The 16,906-nt window shown below is 40.8% G+C and overlaps 1 protein-coding gene across 1 annotated transcript; it reads right to left on the bottom strand.

Moving 5' to 3' along the window:
- Window positions 1-1,566: 1,566 nt before the first annotated feature.
- On the bottom strand, window positions 1,567-7,710 carry LSM6 (LSM6 homolog, U6 small nuclear RNA and mRNA degradation associated). The gene is made up of 4 exons (XM_030947729.1): window positions 7,664-7,710; window positions 6,508-6,620; window positions 3,345-3,458; window positions 1,567-1,830 (listed from the first exon to the last, which is right to left on the bottom strand). Exons 2-4 carry the CDS (start codon window positions 6,599-6,601, stop codon window positions 1,796-1,798), a joined length of 243 nt encoding a protein of 80 aa, XP_030803589.1. The 5' UTR covers window positions 6,602-6,620; window positions 7,664-7,710; the 3' UTR covers window positions 1,567-1,795.
- Between the last annotated feature and the right edge of the window lie 9,196 nt (window positions 7,711-16,906).

The raw sequence follows: 16,906 nt of genomic DNA, 5'->3' as shown, positions 1-16,906 counted from the left end.
AGTTACCTGCCAGCTACATAGAGATGACAAGGCAAATGAAAAATTGCATGCCCCACTTGGAAGTACATCTTCATTTTTTAAAAAAAGTCACTTACAGAAGAGCAAGTTGGTGATTTGTCTTATATCTTGGACCTTTTTCAACCCTTGTCAGAAAATGATAAATTATTGAAGCATATTGTACAGTAGCAACTCTATTTGTGTGTTCTATCATGGCTTCTGAAGTGCTTAATGTGGAAAGGTTAACTACTGACTGCAGAATAATTTAGAATTATTTCTTCATCTTAAAAACCAGTAAAATTAAAATTTGCAGTTCCCATTCTCTCCCTTTGGTAACTGGAATGTTACTATTTCCTGCTTGCATCACAGCTACTGGTACTTGGGAAGAATGGGACAATGCTATATTCACACAGTTGTCTTGTGTTAATCCATCCACAACTAGAAGTATTTTTGTTCCTGGAGGCATTATAAACTGTCCAAAGAATAAAGCCAGGCTTCAGGAAGCTCCTGTGAAATTGGCTCAATAGCCTCACCATGAGGTACATTACCCTAGCTTATAACTTCCTCATGAAGAACAAAAAACCATTCTGAGTGTGTGATGTTAAGTGCAGGAACACTCAGGTGAAGCAGTATCTGAATTTTCAGAGTTGGTTTGGGTTTCTCCTTGGCTGACTGCATGTAAAAGAAGATACATTTATAAACTGGAAAAAGTATCCATGTAAAATTGAGCTGCTTTTATTCACTGTGCTTTGATTATCTGGGAGCATTGTTGCAAAACACAAACGAGTTCCCTCTCTGCTGTTGGCTCAGAGGTTCCCCCTCCCTAATGCATACCCCATACTCTAATGCACTTCTTCTCATTCCTGGCCAGACAAAGGGAAGATGGAGATGGTACCAGGTTGTGGGGGGAATGGATGGGAGAAAAAAGGAACTCGCTGGAGAGGACACATGCGGCATGTTTATAAAAGCTTTCGGATTCCTAGTGTATTTTCAGGAGTAGAGTTAGGTATTAGTTAAAATTGCTTTTTACTGAAGAAGTCCATTATGTTTGGTAGAGAAGTCCATTGTGTTTGGTAGAGAAGCACAAGAAAAAGGTCACCCCAAGCAGAGGAAGGGTGGGGGGTACCCAGGCAGGAGGTGAAGTAGCTACTAGGCTGTACTGACATACCAACTGAGAGCTCTTCACCTCTGACTGACTTCCTCAGCTGGCACAGAGCTTTCTTTTCACCCTAAAGGCTTTTCTTCCATTTGATTCAATTCTTTCCCCACCCCTAACTGTTGAAGTGTCACTGTTACATCCCTTGATTCAATCCACAATTCAAGATTTTTTTAGACAGCTGAACTTTTTAGCTGATGACTCTTACTAGCCTGGCATTTAAAGCTGACCCTGTGTTTTCCAAAAGGGACAGGTCATTGTCACCAAACCATTAGCATTTCCTCTCCCACCATCAGTTAACTATTGTTCTGCCATTAATATAGAGCTCTGATTTGCAATTACTCCATGCCTGCTTACCTTTCAATCAGTACTTTTGTAACTGTTAGCATAATTAAGTGAGCTGTTGCTTCAAATTAGTCTTGCAGCACTATTACAAGCTTACTTTTTATTTTTCTTTTGTACAATGGAACAAAGCAATGCTTTGAAACAAAACCATTCAGGCAGTTTACACTCACATTTACATTTATTTAAAAAAAAACCCACTTGTGTATTTCACCTGTGGATTTTGAACTACAAATCAAATAGGGCTCGTCACTTCAAAGAGGCTCACAAGTACAAAAAAACAGCCTCCTTCTGGCATCTTCACATCCTCCTCTTCTGGGTGCTTATGTACAACACTGTGAAAAAGAGAAAGTGGCACACAGAAGAGGGCCCTGGTAAATAACATGCAGAAGCCTTTTTATTTAAAACCTCTTATTTCCATGGCATATAAATTGACACTGTAAGAGATCCCATTCAGCGTGAACAAAGCCAGGCAACCTTTAAGTCCAAGTTTCAAAAAATGCCATTAGCTCTAAACATTATGTATTACTTTGGTTCAGTATTTATTTTATTCATAGCCCAACTATGCTCCAGCAGTTGTAGCTGAACAGAGCAGGAACAAAAGCAGTGCCCTGCAGTATTGCTGAGGGGAGCATGAGAGAGTTCCTCAGCAGCAGAATTACAGGTGTCAGACACTAATGCTGTGATCTTTCACTAAAAGCTGGAAATCCCAAGCACTTAAGGCAAAGCTAATGATTAGTTATGAAGTTACCTTCCTCCTGCTTGGCTGATGATAGCCCCAGAACAGATCCAGTCACAACATAAAATGATACTGTGCTCCTAAATCTATCACGTGTCTTTAGTTCTCTGTTCAGCCTGTTCTTGAGCCTTCTGCCTCTCATTCCCTTGTTTTAACTTTCCTAACAGATTATTTCCTTAATTGTTTCTCCAGCTGAAATGTCACTCCAGTCCTCAGCAAAATAGTCCAAATGCCTTGCAAAAAGCAAGGGCTGGCCTTGTTTCAAGGATTATTTCTCCACCCAAAATGCTCTTTTACCCTGGTACCACATTCTCTTTGACTCTTTTTCTAACATGGGGTTTGGTCCTTGTGTCTTTTTATTCCATCCCTCCTTGCTGAGCTCCATTTTCTTCACGAGCAACTTGGTCAAACTCTGCTTCATTTACCTCCTCTACAAGTCTCTTCACCTCCAACTTGTGAACCTTTTCTATTTTTAGATACTGTTCTCCCTGGCATGTCCTGCTATTACAGCCTGATACCAGAGAGTCATTTCAGGAGCCTGGGATTGTCCTTGAAGTGCACTAAAATCCACCTACTGCACTTGGATTTTCAAAGGCTCAATATTAAAGCACGAGTGATTTTTTTTTTGACTGGTGGTAAAATCTTTACTCAAAAGATGAAAATAGCCTCCAGGACTAAGGATAAGCATTCATTCAGTCCTGGAAAACTCCTTCACTAGAAAATATTTGTGTCACTGTAATATCTGCACTGTAGCATAAATTTATGCAGTAGCTTGCCTAAAAACACAAACTTATGGTGCAGAGGCCATCTGAGCAAGCAGTAAGCACAAAAGAGTAAGCCTGTCAAACAGTAGAAAATAAGCTCCAATAAGGCTAGAAAAGAGCATGCTTCTCTAAATGAACTTCAAGTTCAGAGGAAAAAAGGACCACAGCGATGCAGAAAAGCACAGACCCTAGAAAGTGAAACAGTAAAAAGCAAGTATTGTAAAGATTTCCAAGAAAGAATATTGGTTTTAGGCTTACTGGCAGCTTACTTACACCTCAGCCGCCCCTCAAATTCAGAATATCAAACCACGATTTTCTAATGTGCAGTAAGAGGAGTAGGAATTACCATTATTTCCTCGGATAAATGCATCTCCATACTTGTTCTTTAACTGTCCATTTACATATTCCTCAGTCTGCTCCAGAGCTATGTTCATATATCCATCCAGGCAAGCCAGGACACCTGAAAACAGTGGCAGTTCAAAAGAGAATCAGCTTGAATTTATTTCAAAATAAACAAAAATGCACTGTGTTTGAGTAGTACAGGAAAAAAGCCCACCCTGTATCCTTATAACAAACTAAAAACCCAAGCATGGACAGATGTCTTCAAAGAATTCAGCTGGAGAAAGGAATCCCAGGCACTCTGGTAGCAATGGTGTCAGTTGGTGTAAGAGTTGTGGGAGTTAAAAAAAAGAAGTTATTAAGGCATTATTTCAAAAGATGGACAATTTCCATATTGAAAGTTTAAGCTGTCCCTTCTAACTTGTGTTTTAAGCATACACCAAAAAACACTTGGGACATTAAGTGGAACTGGATAACCTAGGGACAAAGCTATGTAAACTAAGTTGTCACAAAACTTGTGAAGGATATAGCTGAAAAACAACCCTTTTATTACAGGACAGCATACACATATTTGTCTTCAGGCTTACAGAAGAGAACACTATCTGCAAGTCTGTTTTGATGTCAACAAAACTCTACACATTTTTCAACAAAGGCCACTAAAATCTTCCCACAAAAATAAAATTACACTGTTTTGATAATGCAATTAAAGAAAAAAAACTTTCATTTGCAATATTAGATGATTTTTTGGATCAGGAATATACACATTTTAGTAGCACAGAGGTAATACAGCTTTTTACAAGTTGTTCTATCTTCCTCTTGCATGTGGGTTTTCCTAACTTTATCCTTGCACAGACAATACTACTTAAATAACTTTTTCCTCTATTTGAAAAACACCTAGCTATTTACCTAGCAGAAAGACATGAAATATAATATATTAGCTGTAATTAGGAAGAGGGAGAAAACTCAGAATGCATTCTCATTTTTCAGAAATGTCACTGCAGAATCTTCTAGTTAATAATCAGGAATTCAACTTCTTCTGCCAACTTGTCATGGCTTAAAGGTTATTATTTTCTTCCTGATTTTCTCTCCTTTGTTTCCACAGACATAGGAAAAACTGCTCACAAAGTGCCACTAAATGCACCAAAAAGACCCAAACCAAAGTCAGGATTCTTTTCCGCTCTAGTAATCCTGAGGTATCCACATAGGAACAGAAAACAAAAATATGTTTGTACAAAATTAAAACTGGACCATGTGGATCTACCTGAGCTACATACAACTCAGTAGGCCTTAAATGCAGTATTTTCAAACTCTTTTGCTCCTAGAGTGCATTCATGGTTGTTTCATTCTCTTCCTACTTTTCTTTGTGCTTACTCTTACACCACTAATGGCATCAACTATTATCACTGCCCATCCTGGCTAGCAATTTCTCTGTTTTATCTGTATGTAGAAATGCTTTAATGTACATATCCATCTTTACACACAGAAACCATACATTAATGTACCCCTGATCATTTCCCAGGGATTCCTGACTTGGACATTTGCAGCACTCAGCAATGGCTGAAGACAGTTCAGTCACACATGAGCACCTGTGTGAGACCACGTTGGTGCTGGTGTGGAGGCAACAAAAACATCAGCAGCACAGCCTGGGGGAGAATCTGGGCAGATGTGCAACAACAGCCTGAGATGCTCTTTTGGAAATGTTTGGCTTTTACAATGCTGGTCACATTTCTGCAGAAAATAAACTAAGTGCATATCTTTCAAACAAAAACACTACACGGATTTTCTGTCACAAGATCAAAGGAGTGCAGGGAAATAAGGAAGGGAAGGAGGGGAAAAATCCAGTGACAAATAAGGGTGTTCAGAGAACTCTTGTTCAATTAATGTGGTGTCAGACTGTAGGCACGTTAAACTGGCTCTGCTGAGAGGTAAGTTGAGTGGTTCATCTACAGCATTTACATCATCATTTACAAATGGATCTTACCAAGGGAGAGGGAGCAATGGTCTCAATGAAAACAGGAACCCAAATCTGGTTTGGCCCTGCCTTGTGTGTACCCTCAGGTAAATGAGAACTTGCTTTAATAACTTTAATGAGCTCTCTCTTCATTCTCCCGCACTGAAGAATTTACAGAGATGCAGCAAACTTCTTAAGCCCCCAACCCCACCTAAAGTGCTCACACAATGTGGTTCTCAAAGAAATGAGAGACTGCAAATTTTGTCAGCTGAGCAACACTGCAGAGAAACAGGAAGGAGTAAGAGCCACTGCTGGCTCTGTCAGTGAACAATTTAAAACTGTCCTAGCACAAAGATTCCTTGTCACAATACAAACAAGTCTCCTCCCACAAGTGCCAAGCTAAGCCACTTGAAGTAAACCTCTCTGAAGAAGGGGTCTGTTGTAGAACCATAATGTTGAAGTCAGTACAGAATAAAATTTCTTAATTGAGCACAGCAGAAGATACACAATTAGTTTTGACTGAGTTGGGATACTGATACAAAAATTGGTCAGGTTGATACTGTTATCTTAATGGGAGCAGGACCAGGACATTTCACTGCACAGAGGAGTTTAATTTACTGGCTTAAAAAAAATCTATAATCCTATATACATGAAGGTATGCTGATAGACTTGGCAAAAGCTACACTGAACTTTTTCATGTATCTCTGTGAGCCTTGACCCAACACAGATTTAGGCAGTTGTTTAACTAAGAATATCAAGAATGCTTTTCATCAAGTAAGAATTCTATTATGAATGACAGCAGAGTTTACTCTGAAACTTTCCTGGATCAAGATCTGTATTACCTAAATGGAGAACAAAAAGGTGAAGAAAAATACAGTTTCAACAAGAGGTGTTTCTGGCCATTTCAGGAGTTGTAATTCCAGACAATCTTTCCAAGTATCAGTTTAGAAACTCAGAATCATGCAGTTTAATCACCTGTGACCAAGGACATGAATGATTTAGATCAGTAATTTTAATCTCTAAATCCACTGTTGTTACCCCCCTTTTTAACACTTTCTCCAGAGCTGATTTTCTATTTTTACTGTCTCCATTCTGAGATCTCTATTCTCATACTCCATTATTCTGGATCACTCCACTTTTCTTTTCAAAATCAATGCATGTATTCCAGCCTCCTTAATGAATTACTTTACTCACTGTGAGAGACAGATGGAGAACTTACCTCGATAATCAACTCCAGAATTTAATTTTACAACAACTGGCCTTCCAATGATTTGTTTTAGGAAGTCACTGGGGGTTTGCTTCCGTAGACTCATCTTGATCTTCTCTGGTAAGCTGAGAAGTGAAGAGAGAACATTAGGATAAAAAAGATGCTTCCACATTGTTTTCAATACTCTGTACACACAGGCAGACCCCTGATTTGTAATACTTTCAGTAGGAGAAAATACTGAAGGAGATGAAAGGAAAACTTTAAGGGTTGAGGTGCGGAGACAGAGCTCCTAAAGCCATTGCATTCAACTTTCCTTTTGGCATTTTTATTACTTCTGAAAGCATTACTAAGAATCCTTATTTGCCACACTGTGCATCTTTTAAATTTCAAACAGTGCCAAAGGCCTCATCATCCCTAAAACCTTTTGCTAAAATGCTTTTAGAGGGCTAAGCCTAAATAGGTGTTTCATGTCTTTAGGGATGGAGGGAGCAGCCCATCCATGCTCTATACACGGAAGTCTGTGCGAGAACAGACACAAACAGAAGACAAGCATAAATTTAAAAGCACGCCTTCAGATACTAAAACCGACTAAGTTAAGGCTCGTGATTAAATGACAGAGGAAAGATGCTGCGATTAAGAACGCAGCAGGCGCACCCACTTTGGTGCAAGACCCCCTCTCAGTTCTCGCTTGACTTCTGCTCTAACATCGCTTTGTTCTGCGTTGTGAGCAAAGGCAGAAAACACCCGCACGCTGCCGGCTTCATTCCGCTGCTTCCCGGGGCAAATCGCAAGGGGCGATTCCAGCCCTGAATCCAGGGGTCCTCACTGTTTACCCATCAACACCCACCGCCGCCAGCGATGCCCGGGCCCCGGGGCTGCATCCCCTTCCCGGAGCACACACGGGAAGCCATAAAAAACCCGCGCAGCTCCGTGACAGAGCAGCCCGGGGAGCCCCGCACGGCCCCGGGCCGGCCCCGCACTCACCGCCCGCCGCCGCTCCCGGCAATTCCCGGGCCGGCCCCGCACTCACCGCCCGCCGCCGCTCCCGGCAATTCCCGGGCCCGCCCCGCACTCACCGCCCGCCGCCGCTCCCGGCAATTCCCGGGCCCGCCCCGCACTCACCGCCCGCCGCCGCTCCCGGCAATTCCCGGGCCCGCCCCGCACTCACCGCCCGCCGCCGCTCCCGGCGCTTCCCGCGCCCGGCCCGCCGCTCCCCTCCCGCCACCGCCCCGCCCCGCTACGGCGGCCGGGCGGGACAGCCCGCGCAAGGCTCGAACGCGATTGAGGGCGAGCCCCTCCTGGCCGGGGCCTCGCCGGGGCCTCGCCCCGGCCCCTGCACGGCGGTGCGCGGGTTTTTTATGGCTTGCTTGGGATTTCGCACAAAGTATCACCCCATCGGAGAGAAATCTCACAGGATGTCTTGTGGAAAAAATCTTACAGGGTGTTTTGTGGGGAAAAAAACCCCACAGGATTGGTTGAGCTGGGAAAGGCCTCAGAGATGTTCGAGTCCAGCCTATTACCGAGCACCACCCTGTCAGCCAGACCATGCACCGAGGGCCGCATCCAGGCTTTCTTTAAACACCTCCAGGGATGGTGACTCCACCACCGCCCTGAGCAGCCCATTCCAGTGTCAAATCACCCTTTCTGCGATGGAATTCCTCCCAATGTCCAGTATGGTACTCATTATTGCATTTACTCCCATGAGACCCTGTTAATTCCCAAGTGATCTTGTCCTTATCAGAGACACAGTGAGCACCTCACAGGTGTCCTGTTCTGGATTAGACAGGAAAGTGCTGAAGGTCATTTCACAGAGGAATCAGTGAAGATAGAAACATAAGAGATTTTTTTTTTTTTAAGTCACCTGGGAATAACTTTGCACAAGAGGAAACTGAACTCACCTTCGACTCTTCTACTTCTCTCTATCATCTCACTTGTTTTTTCTTTCTCCTTCTTTCCCCCAGCTGTCTCCTGGTGTCTGGAAAATACTTCCTTTTTTCTTTATTTCCTTTTTTTTATTTCTTTTTATTTTTTTTAGGTTTAGTACTGTGACAAGAGTTAATCATCTGTGAAAGCTTCTGGGCTGTTTTGTTTTGTTGGGGGTTTTTATCTGTCCGGTATTGATTTAGTATCTTGTCAAACCTCTCAATTCTCATGATGCAGAGAAAATGTACTGTGGCTTTTCAGAGCACAGATTTGTATTCTCGCTTCTTTCTAGAGTTGTTTATCTTCTCTTTTTGAACATGTGTCCGGTAACAATTTTTTCTCCAATGCTTAGACTAAAAGGCTTTTAAGAGGCAGGAGCTGCAAACCCAACCTTATTCACCTGCCTGTCCCAGAGTTCAAGCGCAGGCAGGGACAGGGAAGTTTGGCCACACTGTGCCTGTGTTTCCAGGCAACCGTCATGTTAATCAGGAGCATCCAACTGTGCTTGATTATATCTAGTATTTGAAGCAGAAAAGGAACATAAAATAGTTACTCCAGGGAGCAGACTTGCAAAGTTTTATTTGGCTTCCTTGGCTTCAGTGAGTAATGCTTTGATAAGTGAATATTCCTGTTTTCATTGTTATCAATCTCCAGTATAAAGATTGGGCAAATAAAACTTTCATGTCTGGGCTGGTAAATTTTCATGGCAATTTTGCAAATCCAACCAGGGACACTTTGTTTTGTGAGCCTTCCTCTTTGGTTTATTTCTTACAAGTTTGCCTTCAGAGCTTGTATTTTTTTTTTCCCAAGCCATCACAAACTGATGAGCTGTTTTGTCTTCTGCTCAATAGGCTGCTTTCTAGCTAGCTGAGGCTTACACTTAATTACAGTTTCTATGTGTGTGGATATTTTGATTGTCTGCTGTCAGTCAACAAAATCCTTGTGCTTTCCTGCTTCACAGCCTGTGAACCTCACAAACACATCAGATTTGAATCATGGCCATTGAGATTGGGGAGTTCTGCATCCTTAGCTGCTTCTTCCATACTTTGAGACCAAGTCATGAACTCAAATCTTGTGTAATTTTCCTTGGTTTGCCAGAGGTCTCAAAGCAGTCTCTCATGCTGTTCCTAGAGGTAAATTAGCCTTAAATGGACTCCTGAAGGATTCAAAATCTCCAACAGTGAAAACAGGATTCAGATGTCATTGGCTAATGATTATCTTTTTTTGTCCTCTAGATGAAAAAGTATTTTGATCTAAAATGTTGCATACCTGGCTCTCAGTAGATTGTTTTAAATTCTGCACTGCTTTATCTTTTCCTAGTGTGCCATGGTAGAGCTTTTTCAGCTGTACAACTCATGGAAATCAGCGAGATGCTGCCCTTGTGTTTTAATCAAGATGAACTTGAAAGGTGAACATTGTAAGTGATAGAAATTATTTATAATTTGGTAATAAAAGTTTATGTCTAGCACTCCAAATTTCACACATCTGCTGTGTGCTGGCCTTGAGATACAGAACAATTGCAATTGCCTTTACATTTGGCCTCAGATGAAAGGTCGTAAATTACAATGATGGAGTTCGTAGTCGTTCCCAGCTCACAAAATTTCCATATTAACATCTTCACCTCAAACATAAATGGTTACAGAGTTACAAAGTAAAGAGTTGTGTTGGCCTTTGTCAACTGAACTTTAGGATGGAATCTGTGGATCGTGTGCTATTGCTAACTCTTAAACATAAAGCATCACAGAATCCTTGTTCAGAGGACCTAATTAAAACTTCACAGTTAACTTTAAAAATGAAACGGGATTTCACTCTCACTTGCTCTCTCTCTCTCCTATCAATGCAGTAAAACCTACTTCAAAGTTAAGAAGGTTTTTCTCTCCCAGCTACTTGAAATAAAAGCATTTTCAGAGTGAGATGGCTACAGAACACAGAATGGGTCATAAGAAGTGTCCAGTTTCTCTTTTTCCTGTGAATTGCACATCGTTTATATAAGTAAAGTGCAGATCAACAACAATCCAGATGACAAAAGAATGTCTGTGGCACATTTTGAATTCAGCCTGAACAATCCCCAGCTATACTCAGTAGATGAATAAAACCCTCAATCTTTAACCAGTTCTCCCCTGAAACTTGTGTCAGAGAGGACAAATCCATTCTGGCCCAAATCACAGCATATCACATGATTTTAACAATTAACTTTGATGCCTTCTTAGGTTAGGAAAAAAAAAAGGAAAAAAGCATTTTTTAAAATTATGCAATGAAGTAAGAGTCCAAGATCAAGTTCCAAATCCAGGGGAACATTTCTTGTTCAGAGCCTCTGAGAATGGGAAGGTAGAAGGAGGTATCAGCCTCCATGAAATAGTGTTGAGGTGCAGAAGCTCTGCAATTCAAGATTAGCACTGCTATTACAGATTACACTGCTATTACCCCTCTGAGAATGGGAAGGTAGAAGGAGGTATCAGCCTCCATGAAATAGTGTTGAGGTGCAGAAGCTCTGCAATTCAAGATTAGCACTGCTATTACAGGGTTTCCTGAGGGCCCTGAAGTAAACATGGTAGTGCATTTCTGCGGTTTGAGAGGTGGAAGGCAAAATTTCTTCTCTCACTGAAACCAGCAGAAGTTTTGCTAATTACTTAGGATTCCTCTGTAAGTTACTGAAAATACACCTGAGGTCTTAGCTGCTTTGCTCTAGGGGGATACAGTATGGGTAAATGAAGGTGGTATAGAATGTGTTCTTATCCCCTAAAGAGTTGCAGCTGAACCAATTGCTAAAGATCAGGAGCAGGCCTGATCTTTACAGGCCACACCTGTAGCCAATAAGAACAAGTGTTATAAGAGAGTAGATTGGTGAGATCTGGAGTTGTTGGCTACTGCAAGGACCAGGAAGAGTCAGTGCTTAGAGGAGCTGCCTATGAGAAACATTGAGGAGGTATGAAACTCTGGTAATATGGAACCTTTGCATAGAACCCTTGATATGTAAGACAACACTTCTCCAGGTCTTCCTTCTGGAGCTATGTTCTTTTGCTGTGATTTATGCTTCTTAGAACTGTCTTCTTCTGGTGTTTTGAGTGCGAGGAATAGGACATTAAGGAATTGAAGGTTGCATGAAGAAGCAAGAGAAAGAAAGGAGGTATTGGGACCTTCCTCCTTTTCCTTCTCTGCAAACTTCCTGGTGGACAAGGAGCTGTCAGCAGTTCTTCCAGGAAGCTGGGGAGGATAATGTAGGAACTCAGCCTGAAACTTTCTCTCTGTCTCCTACACTTTCAGTTCGATAAAAAGGAAAGGAAGAGCCTCAGAAGCTTTCAGAGTTCACTTAACCCCCTCCTGGAGCTCCTGGAGTGCTTGGCTTCCCAAGGGCCTGGCTTTTTCATGAGCATTAAGAGGTCTGATATTCCCCTTTGCATGCATTTGGATGAGAGAGTTCAAGCCTCTCAGCACGTGAATGATTGTCTGTGCCTATACAGTAAAACTTCAGAGATGTTTTTCTCCTTAAGCAGAGGCTTAGTTATCCAGCATTATCTCCCATGCTGTGCTAGGATCATTAGAACTGATTTCCTTCCGTGTTCTCAAGTAAAAAGTTAATGTATTTTTGAATGGAACCTTACTCAAAACAGTGTTGGGTTTGAGCTATGGATTTTAGATAGAAGAGCTGAGCAAAATTCTGTCATCTTCAGCTTCTCACACTGTGCTCACCACCTTGGGATGTTCATCTCCTCCTGTATGGCGTAAGTGACACAATGACCTTTTGTCACACGCTTGTCTCTCCTACCTTCTGTCCAGTTAAAATATAATGTGACAGATCATGTCAGGTTTGTGCTTTCTATTAAGCAAAGGCTGGAAGCCCCACTTGATTCCTTTTTTGCACCACTTAGCTAGATTTTTTTCTAAAATATGATGGAGCTGGAGCAAAGCCTTTTGTGCTTACACTCTATAGAATATTCATATCAGGGTAAAAACACATTCTGTATTTTTTGCTTGTGGAGTATCAACAGATGACATTTTAATGTAAACTTCCTCACATTCAGTTTGATGAAACTGATTCAATGCTTCAGGTTGAAAACTCTGGTATCAAGATTAAGCACAGAAGGGGGTTGAAGTGGTCGTGTTAAACTGACCTGCTGGTGCAAAGCACCTGCAAATTGGTTCCCAGCTCCTTAGAAATATTTCTGATGCAGACTTGGGGACATGAAGTAAGCATGAGTCAGATTTGTAGTGTGGTAATAATATATAACTTGTAGTGAATTTCAGTGAAAAAGGAAGGTTAAAGTGTGTTCAGCCACCTTAAGCATTTGGAATAATGTGGATTATGTTACCATCACCATTTACTAACAGGAGAGTTCAGTTTCTTTAGAAATAAAATGCAATCTAATGTCAATGTTTGGCCACTCCTAGAGCATTTGTGGGCTGGTATTTTGCAATAGACCCAAGTTTCTGGCTATTGACTAAAAAGTCATTATTTTGTGAAGGGAATGAAGGAGAATGCAATTATTTTGTAATATAACAACAAAAATGAGTCAAATCAAGAGGGAAGACTAGAAGGCTGTATCTATATGAAAGAAACTGTTTTGCTGGGCATAGAACAATAGCATAAAGTTCTATATTAAGTCAAAAGTTTGTTTTTCACAGAATACATTTTACAACTCTCTTGTCTTTTGAACTCTAATATAAATTCAGTGGGCACACTAGTGAAAATAAAGATTCTATCTATAAACAGAGATCTGTCAATCTGGTGTGACTGCCTGTGACCCGGTCCCTGGGGCCTACAGTTTCTGAGGTAGTATAACCTCAAACACACAGTTCAGATCTGATTCCCTGGTGTTCACACATGCTAAAAAATATTCCTCTATACTTTAGTCTTGTCTGCTTTTACAAGAAAAAATATCTTCCTGTAAAAATTACATAAAACAATATTGAAGGTTAGGTCCTGACTCTTGCAGATCTGCAATAACAGGTTGGGAGGAATGCTATCTTCTAGGAGAGGGGAATGATGCAGGGCAACTGACTCACTGTTCCACAGTCTGGTTCACACCTTTCAGGCAAAACTGCCATCTGTGCCATCAGTGCAGCTCCACCACTCCCAGGAATTGTAGGAGCTTTAGGGCAAAAAACAGCACCCATCTTTTCTCACTCACCTGATCTTACCTGGAAAATTGAGAGGGCAGCAGCATAAAGTGCCTGTAGCTATCCAGGCCACCTGGCATTAGAAATCTCGCTCTTGCTGCTGCCCACATGGATGTTGGAAACAGTGGAGGATGCTATGATAGCACTCAGCATAGACAGGGTTTGTGACAGTGGAACTGCAAAGGTTCAAAAGCCCCTTGTGAGCAGAAGACAGATGATACAGAAGCCTGATCAGTCCTTGCAGGCTTTGTGGCCAGGAAGGTGTTGGCAACATTGCTGTAAAACGGGTTATAAATCCTTATGACTTGGATCGTTAAAGAGCTACAGGTCTCATTACTCTCTCTGCTCTGCTCCATAGCAGAGGATTTCATGCTACATGGAGGAAGGAAATCCTCTCTGCTTCCAGGAGGAAGTGGGACACACTGCATTTACATGCTTTTCTTTGGTTCTTGTTTCATTTTGCTTCCACTCCATTGAGTGACACATGTTCTTGGTTTCCTCCATGGCATGTACAATCCTCTGGTCTTGCCTCATCAGGTCATGTCCCAACTGTGTCACCTCCTCAGCTACTACATTTTTCCTACTCATTCGCATTCCTCATCCTTTCCTTTTTTTTCCTTTCCTTTTTTTCCCCTTTTTCTGTTTTTATTTATGTATTATGTATTTATATATGTATTTCTGTATTTATCTGGGGTTATTTTCCCCCATGGCTTTCACCTGGTTCTCTACCTGAGACTGACATTACCAATTGATTTCCCATAATGCACACAGGACTGCCTAAATATATATTCCTCTCTCTGGATGTAGGGTTTGGACATTAAAATCAATGCCTGGGAGATGAAAGGCTTCATCACCCATAAAGAACTCTTAAACTGCTCATTTTGGCTCCTCAAACAGAGTATCAACAATGGAGGATATAATTTGGAAGATGAAATGTGAAAATATGCATGCTATGCTCACATGCTGAAGTTTCCTCAGCTGGAGGGAATTCTGGTGGAAATGGGGAATAATAATGATTTAGTGATTTTGCACAAATGGATAAGGAGTTTTTTTTAATAACAAAGAAATATCTGTGATAATTTATTCCTTTCTTGAACAATTAATAATAAATGAATAATCACATGCCGTATAAACACCTCAGGGCTACACCAACAAACAGTGCAAATTACCAGTCTGAAATTTGGAAATGAGCAAGTCAAGCGTGGGACAAGTTAGTCCAGAGAGGGAGAATCTGTTCTCACTTCTGCTGCTGAGCTGCTCTCAAATGTTGAGGCAGCTCATCTCACTTCTCCTCTGTAAAACAAGAATGATATATCTGAAATGCTTTCAGATCAATGGATGAAAACTTTATGCAGTAGGAAAGTATTATTAAGATTCTAAGGAAGCCATGGGAGAAAATTATCAATAATTATTTCTATTTTCCTTAGCTCTTTAGGAGATAGTTGTCTACTGACTGTATTTTCTACAGTCAAGTGCATAAGAGTTGAGTGTTGTCACTGTCTTGCAGAACATACAAGTCTTTTTGTATCTATATTATATAAAGATGGAAAACAGTTTAAATTCTAGTATGTCATTTCTCTCAAGGCTGGAGGGCCAAAGTCAAAGGAAAATCTAATGATTTACTGCATGAACAAGTGCTGTGCATTATCTATGCATTAATAAATTGTACAAGACTGTATGTGCATGCTTTACTCATACTATATTTTAAGCTTGAATTTTTTTTAGGAATTCAGATAAAAAAGATTGCTTTCAAAAATTGCCCCACATCAAGTAATCTCTGTTTGAGGAATTGTGTACTTTTTTTTTAAAGTAACCTCATTACTACCAGACTACTTCTTCCTTTTGACAGTAAAGCAGAGTGCTTATCTTCCATATTTTCATAATGAAAGCTCCCAAGCATGGGATACAGTGGCAGATTTACAGCCTGCAAGCAGCAGAACTGACAGGCATTTTAATATGAAAGGAGATATGATGTCTTTAATGTACAGTGATGTCACTTCTAACAAGGTAGAAGCGTGCTTTTTGCACTGCAATCACCATAAGAAGTGAAACCTGTCTGCTTCAGGAGTCACCTTTTAACCCAGGAAAAGGTCACAAATAATAGAAAAAAGACAGGACTCTGCTTACTCAGGTGGAAGGGCACTCTGACGTTGGAGGAGCAAGGCTATTGTGGATGTGCATTATCTCCAGGAAGCTGAAGCTACAAATAGTCTAGCTCGAGCTAACCTTGAGAACAGAAAAGGAAAGGATAATGAAAATCCTCAAGGGAGTGTTAAACTGAAAGCCAGATTGCCTGTTGACCACCCTTTTTCCTTTTATCCAGCATTGATTGGACCTAATAACTTGAAAGTGATATTGACAGCAATATAGTCCACCATTACCTGGACACATGATTATTTCATTGAGAGAAAGAACAGGAACCCAGTACCAAAAACCTATTTCATTCTACATTAGACCAGAGAATTTACTACTTTGTCTAGGAAATATTTGCCAATGATTTTAAAGGCTGATTTAAAATGTGCATTTCTTAAATGTGCTCCCAGCTCCTGACTGAAAGCTTTTATCACGTCATTCTGAAGATGCACCATTCTTAAACATCATATACAAGAACATAAGATTAAAAGGCCATAAAATGGCAAGAAATCTCAGGGTCCAATAAGTTCATTGTGTTAGCATTGGGCTGGTGACTTTGAGTAAAGACAGGAAATTAAAATACGTTGTCATATATATAGACACAGTATCTCCTCAAGACAGTTGCTTCCTCCAAACTAAAATTTCAGAAAAGCAACTTTGGATATTATGTTCTTTAGTAGTTTGGCAGTTTGATCTTGAAGGGATTGCAATAAGGAGGAAAAGAACAGCATAAGAAGTAATTACACTGTTTTCTATTATCTTTGCAGAAATCCTGAATTTAAATGAAAATAGTTTTCAGGAACCTCTGAACCATTATGTTCTCCTACCCAGGGTGCTGGGGCACAGCAACAGTGACAGTCAGGTAAGGTAAAACAAGGAGGAAATCACAGCATTGAACAATTAGTACAGTGTTAGCCCCAACATGATGCACTCATGTCAATATAGCTGTGTGTATCTGTGTCCTGCAAAATCAGAAATGATGATTGGCCTCATGAGAATGCTTGTAATACACCACTGCTAGTCCTGTGTTCTTTTGAATTTAATTTTTATAGATTAGTATATTCTCAGGGGTGATGTGATTGGTTCTCATTTACTTTGAAACAGCGGTCTCCCTTCTTCCCTCTTCAAAATGGAGGGAAGAGAAACTGCAAATTCAAGTTTACGTATAGAAACAATTAAGTCATATTTCAGTAGAAAATGTCAGAAACACTGGCAGTATCAGTGAGTTCTTCACCCC

Source organism: Camarhynchus parvulus, chromosome 4 (assembly GCF_901933205.1).
Source record: "Camarhynchus parvulus chromosome 4, STF_HiC, whole genome shotgun sequence".
NCBI lineage: Eukaryota > Metazoa > Chordata > Aves > Passeriformes > Thraupidae > Camarhynchus > Camarhynchus parvulus.
The sequence above is the reverse complement of the archived record's forward strand: the minus strand, read 5'-3'. Positions and strand labels throughout refer to the sequence as shown.

Bases quoted from the DNA above. Each gene is read 5' to 3' on its own strand.
- LSM6 (XM_030947729.1), bottom strand. From the start codon at position 6,601: ATGAGTCTACGGAAGCAAACCCCCAGTGACTTCCTAAAACAAATCATT. The intron at 3,459-6,507 runs GTAAGTTCTCCA...CACTGTTTTCAG, and splicing joins TTCTGGAGTTGATTATCGAG to GTGTCCTGGCTTGCCTGGAT. The intron at 1,831-3,344 runs GTAATTCCTACT...TCTTTTTCACAG, and splicing joins ATTTATCCGAGGAAATAATG to TGTTGTACATAAGCACCCAG.